The sequence below is a fragment of the Aegilops tauschii genome, chromosome 4 (genome assembly GCF_002575655.3).
Source record: "Aegilops tauschii subsp. strangulata cultivar AL8/78 chromosome 4, Aet v6.0, whole genome shotgun sequence".
Lineage (NCBI taxonomy): Eukaryota > Viridiplantae > Streptophyta > Magnoliopsida > Poales > Poaceae > Aegilops > Aegilops tauschii.
Genome location: NC_053038.3, coordinates 29,997,824 through 30,003,838, shown reverse-complemented (window position 1 = coordinate 30,003,838; position 6,015 = coordinate 29,997,824). Strand labels below are relative to the sequence as shown.

Genomic DNA, 6,015 nt, shown 5'->3' with positions numbered 1-6,015 from the left:
AACCGGGAGCAACTAGTATAGAATCTGCGCTTGTGGTGCAAAAATAGAAAAACGCATTCTGGGCCATTGGATCGAAGATGAATGGCACAGAGGTACCTCCTGCCACTTAATGTACATTTTTACAAAAAACCCCTGCTAGTAGTCAAATATAAAACGTGACTTCCACTGTAAACACCTCACCTTTCTCATATTCGTTCATTTTGTCCTTGGTATATACGACTAATCTTCAAATCGTCACAGCGTTGATGCTTCAGCTTTATACTTGTCTAATTGATGGTTTCATGTACATATAAGTACAGTACTGGCTTCTACTATATGTCTATCAATCGTGCAAGAAAACTAAACAAGTTGGTTCACAAAGTGTGTCAATATGTATCACAAATATAAGTGAAGATGAGAAAATTAAGTCAAGCTAGACCATTTTAGGCACATGTTAGACTGGACAATTCCAAACACAAATATTGGAATTATTTGAGTACATGTCAAGCTAGACCATCAGTTGCAAAAATATTCGAGTACACGTCAAACTAGACCCTTCCCGGGCACACATATTTGTCAATCTGGCGCATCCACGAGAGAACATACATACATATGAAGTGATACATAAGATGGCATGATCATTTCTAGTGCATGACCAGTAAGAATGAGTGTGAAGGACTTAAGGATCACAACTGAACAAGCATTGCTTTAAAAAATTGTATCAGCTTTGCTACCCTGATGGTATATAACAGAAAGTTCTTCTCTTGCCTCCAGTTATACTGTTTCTTGCTCTTGGAACTTCATATGCCTGGGAAAGATCACACGAAACAAATACTATTTTTATTTGCTTAGAACCAGGTGAGACAGCAACAACTAAGATTCTCTAGAAGCTGTAAATAATTCTTCAAAATGACCCAAGAGCAACGGCAGGGGCAGAGCTTAGTACTAGTCAATGAGCTCTAAACTACTCATCATACCCAGAGCATAACATGTGTTCTACACCAAAATCCAGATGTCTGACTTCTCAATCTCCTGAAACAAAACACCACGCATGCCGGTGCAGCTCAGGCAGCTAGCTAGCTAGCTCTCTCTGCTCTGCATCTGTACTTCTACTGTTTCTGTAATGTTGTTAAACCCTTGTTGGCTAACTGTTAGTCACAAATACACATACATCCATTATTTGATGTCTCCAATCAAGGTATCTCCCACCAGCTAGCTACTGGAGTGTGAAACAATTGACGGGCGTCAGTTCATCAAAAGCCTTGGCCCTTGAGTTTTGTTAGTTAAATCTGCAATATGCATACCCCATGCCAGCAAGCACACTAGCTCAGAACAACAACAAATTCTTAACTAGTAGCTAGCTAACCAAACATGGTGCAGGTTAATTAGATGGACGAGACATTATTGCGTCGGCTTGATTTTGCGGATATGCATATGTTGTCCCACCATTGACGAGTTTCCCCACAACATGTCACTTGTTCTCCATAATCAAGGGAAATTATATTCACTTTTCAATCACCGCTTGAAAGCAATTCAACTAGAAGCTAGCTAAATTTAGCTAACAATTTGACCGATGTACGCGTAAGATCCGCAATTGAAGAAATGCCAAATTGATAACTGTGTGCACTCTCGGCATACTTCCCCTAGCTAGATCCATAGTCAACTCAGTCAAAGACATGTGCACTGCCTCCGAAATATTCATGCTTTGATTCAATACACACTCCGATCCAAAATAAACCACAACACTTTTTTTTGGATCGGAGGGAGTAGCATATACATGGCGCAATAGATTAAATGGAACTATGTAGTGGAGTACAAGCAGTAAACTATTCTGTGCATTCAAAATTGTTACATGTGATCGGTAAACATAGAACATGAGGTAAATCAGTGGCTACGTTGGCTGGGCATGTGCCCAGACTCGAACACAAACTAGACTTCCCCATTAGATAGAAATATATGGGTGAGAGAGAAGATACCTTGATACTGAGCCAGTGAGGGGATGGAGTCAGGAAGAAGAGCTGGCGCGTGTAGCCGTCGGGGCTGCGTATTCTCTAACAACTCTGTGCCGCGGGTTTTCGGAACTGTTGCGAACCCGTCGGAGTCCGGCATGGTGGAGGCCAGATGGTGACCTAGGCAGCTGTGCCCGAGGCGCCCGCGGCCATCGGCGAGGACGACTAGCGACGGTCGACGAATCCCTGCGATGATGCGCCGCGCGGCGTTGGGCCTGGCCGGAAGGCGGATCCACGCGACCTTGAAGCCGGAGTGGAAGATAGGAGGCAGGGAGAAGAAGCTGTGGAGGGGAGCCAACACCGGATCTGGCCTGGACCGCCGACAGCGTCGCTCGCCGGCTGGAGAGGTCGAGAGGGCCGATGGAGGATTGGGGATCTGAGAAGGATCCGAAGAGAAAACATGAGCACCAGAAGGATGTTTTTGCACAGAATGATGTAACCGTGAGTACAGATTCCTCCACCTAGATCCTTACCATTCATCCCAAATCCAATGGTCCATAATCCTTTTTCTATTTTTGCACCAGATGACCAGATTCTATACTAGTCGTTCCCCCACCAACCTTATCCTCTTTTCCAATGTTCCCAAGGCGCAGGTGGAGGGAGAAAAAACAGAGGAGGTGCGGCCGGCGCGGCAGCTCGCCGGCGGCGGCTGACATGGCGACATGCAGGGGGGCGAGCGGAAAGCGGGTCGGGGAGGCTTTGAGGATGCGACCGTTGCTCGGGAGCTCCTCTCTCGCAGGAGCTCGGGCATGGAGGCGCGACGTTCTCTTCTTCGTCGGCGTCCAAATCGACGATAGGATGACAGATGGCTTGCGCCACCAAGCAGGAACGCCCGCCCGACGACCTCCGGTGGCCTCGAGCGCGGGTCAAGACGGCGACCTCGAGTGTGGGTCACGGCGGCGGCCTCGAGTGTGGTGACACGGCGGTGGCCTCGAGCGCGGAAGAAGCATGGGCTCGTTGACGGTTCGAGCGCGTCGATTTCTCTGGCGATTTTTCGTCCCCGTCGTGGTTCCCGTCGATGGGCGTCCCGTATGCCCCCTCCCTCGTTGCCTTTCTTCCCGAGGACGTCGGCAAGGTGCTTTCAGGAGGTGGGGCACGGAGGGGGAGGAGTTGCGGCGGACATCGTCATGGGGAGGAGGCGTACGGCGCGACCGCGCCGCCATCGGATTGTGCTGGAGTCTGCCACCCTGTGGAGGAGCTGTTGGTGTTGCTTCGTCCAATCCCCACCTTCAAGTGCCGATATCAGTCCAGGAGGTGAGTCTCTGCTCCCTCGGCTAGTGCTGGGATAATGGGATGTGTGCATGCTGCAGTCAACAGAGCATAGCTAAGTACATTTCAATTTCTGGATCAATGATCTGAGTGTTTTTGCCATGGCATATTCAGTTTCCTACAAAATCCAATGTTCAGATTAACACACCATGGCAAATTTTTGTGTAGAATTGCATTGCAAGTTCACATCGCTTTGAATAGATGATACTAGATAATTTTGCCATGGCAAATTCAATTTTCTCACGAATCCAATGTTCAAATTATTATAACCATGGCAAACTTGTGTAGCATCACATGGCAAGGTCATATGTTCTGAATGGATGCTACTTAATGTGTTTGTCATGGCAAACTTCATGTATCATATTCAAAATTATTCCAAGTTGCCACGATCTACAAATTCAAAAAATCTGAATTTGCCTCACTTATAAAGCAAATTTTAAAGATAAATTATATAATATTACACACATGGCAAATGTCAATAAGTTTCATACAGTACTGTGGCATTTTTCGGAATATTACTTTGATTCACAAGTCATAAAAAATCTACTCCCTCCGTCCCATAATATAAGAACGTTTTTGACACTAGTGTAGTGCCAAAAACGTTCTTATATTATGGGACACAGGGAGTACTATATACACTATGCCAAGTTTATTCAACAGAACATGGCAATTCTTAATATTTATGTACCAAGCCAAATTTGCCATGGCAAACATATTTCTACACACCATGGCAGTTTTAATGAACATAACATGGCAAATTCCAACAAGGATGGTAGTTGTAGTTTTATAGTGTCCATGTATGTAACCTTGCAAATGCAGTGATGGTGTTGTCTCTTTATGCTTGTGTATTTGTTAGTTTAGTAAGTTATGTATGGTTCATATGCCAATGTTTCCAAGTCTGAAGCTTAGTTCATAACTCTGTGATGCATTGTTTCATATTTTTCATCATGCTAGATAGTTTTTTGATGTATTTATTCTTACACTTCTATGTAATTTGTTTGTGGTATGCCCTGTAATTTTCTTTCTCCGCTCACATATTTTAGTTGTGTCCCGGATAGCCGCCACTTTTTTCTGTTGCTCTAGTGCTTTGGAGATTCAAATTTTCCATAATCAAGGAATTGTAATTAGTTATCCCACTTCATTGTTGATATGAAAGAGTGTGTAACCTGAATGTATTTTGTAATAACTTTATGTATTTTCCATTATATTTGAAACAGCTATGCACTAGAGCTCATGGAGGTATCATTCTTGCAAATAATGTTTCATAGTTCCTCCTTTACAATATTATAGACAACAGTTGTAGTGCATGTACTGTTTTTGTAGTTCCCCATTTTACAATATTGTTGATGCAGTTGCTATGTATCTTTGTTTCTGTCACTTCAGTGTCCGATATTACTGCAAATATGTTGGGGACGTCGTCTCCAGCCACCTGCACATATTGTAAGATATCCAACCTTTACTTTGTGTATATTTTTGTTCCTGTGTGAACTATGAACTATGAATTCAAATTTCCTTTTAATTTATGTGTATGCATTTTTGAAGATTTAGTCCTAACTACAACCGAGTATTGTTCTTGTTGCCCGCAATCACCAACTAAATGAGAATTAGTATTGCTATTCCATAGCTTCTATAATGTATAGGTATTGGAGTTACAACTCATATTTTCTTTGTGATTGACTTGGATTACTGGTGGAACTCTTCTCATTTTACTCCATAATTACTATTTTGTTACTGTGTAGTTACAGCCATGATGCACTGGAGTTACAATTCATATTTTGTTGTAATTGACTTGGATTACCTGTGGAACTCTTCTCATGTCATCCCAGAATTAGTATTTGCTAGTGCGTAGTTACAGTCTTGATGTGCTGGAGTTACAGTTCGAAATTTGTTGTAATGATCTAGATTTTACTGTTGGAATTTTATATGTGTAGCCTAGAATTTTTATCTTTGCGGTTTTCCATGTGTATCCCATAATTATTTACAGTTCCATAGCAAATTGTTTTTATCGTCCCATGCTACCTGAGTTACAATTCTTCTATTGCTTGTTTTCTGAAGTTGAACAAATGCATGTCATAATAAGGAATTGTTTTATGTCTGTGTGTTGGGTAGTAGATAATTTTCAGCATGGTAGTTTTTGCTTGGTCTTTTTTCCAGTGATTTGTTGCACAATTTACAATGTCTTCCCCTTTGGATTTCTCATCTGTAGGGAACAAAGTTAATTGGTTGTCCGATCTTATGGAAAGCTTCTACCAATTTGACTTATGGTGATTTGTTTTCTTTGTTTAGGATGAATGCCCACAACACATCTTTCATCTGAAGGTGTATGTTGTGTTCCTCTTGGGTGTAGTTACTTTTATATTATTATATAAAAATTAAGGCAAACATCATATACTGAACGCGATGAAGTAAGATTTATTTAGATTTTTCAGTTGCAGTAATTTATGCAAAGTTCCTTCCACTAATTAGAATTATATTTCCTTTCATGTTTAATTACAGTATTAGCTGCACTGTATATCATTCCCATAAGTGACCCTTGACCCTTCTTTTCTGAACAAGCCCTTACCGTTGTGGGTACAAACTAACTGGATGGGGCCGTAGTCTTCTATTATGCACGCTACGCGGACGATATGGTCTTCGGCTTACCGAGAGGGGATAAGTCCACGCGAGTCACCCAGGGTCTCAAAAAGATCTTAGCTAGAGTCCTTAGGGATCTCCTACAGGGCTTCACTTCTACTGAAATTTCTAGAAAACAGCCGGG

General features: G+C 42.5%; 1 protein-coding gene and 1 long non-coding RNA gene across 3 annotated transcripts; one reads left to right on the top strand and one right to left on the bottom strand.

Moving 5' to 3' along the window:
* Positions 1-433: 433 nt before the first annotated feature.
* LOC123493613 (uncharacterized) lies at positions 434-2,397 on the bottom strand. The gene is made up of 2 exons (XR_012181273.1): positions 1,956-2,397; positions 434-787 (listed from the first exon to the last, which is right to left on the bottom strand). It is a non-coding gene; the product is annotated as an uncharacterized lncRNA (long non-coding RNA).
* A 123-nt stretch (positions 2,398-2,520) lies between these two features.
* Positions 2,521-5,805, top strand: LOC109748023 (uncharacterized). Of its 2 annotated transcripts, none has more exons than XM_020307083.4 (3): positions 2,521-3,242; positions 4,641-4,697; positions 5,544-5,805. In XM_020307083.4, exons 1-3 carry the CDS (start codon positions 3,007-3,009, stop codon positions 5,572-5,574), a joined length of 324 nt encoding a protein of 107 aa, XP_020162672.1. In that variant the 5' UTR covers positions 2,521-3,006; the 3' UTR covers positions 5,575-5,805. The 2 variants fall into 2 exon arrangements, with proteins under 2 accessions (XP_020162672.1, XP_020162673.1); XM_020307084.4 differs by having other exon boundaries at positions 5,464-5,805.
* The last annotated feature ends 210 nt before the right edge of the window (positions 5,806-6,015 follow it).

Excerpts from the sequence above, each read along its gene's own strand:
- LOC109748023 (XM_020307083.4), top strand. The coding sequence starts at position 3,007 with ATGGGCGTCCCGTATGCCCCCTCCCTCGTTGCCTTTCTTCCCGAGGAC. Across the intron at positions 3,243-4,640 it reads TGCCGATATCAGTCCAGGAG|TGTCCGATATTACTGCAAAT; the intron begins GTGAGTCTCTGC and ends CTGTCACTTCAG. Across the intron at positions 4,698-5,543 it reads TCCAGCCACCTGCACATATT|GATGAATGCCCACAACACAT; the intron begins GTAAGATATCCA and ends TTCTTTGTTTAG.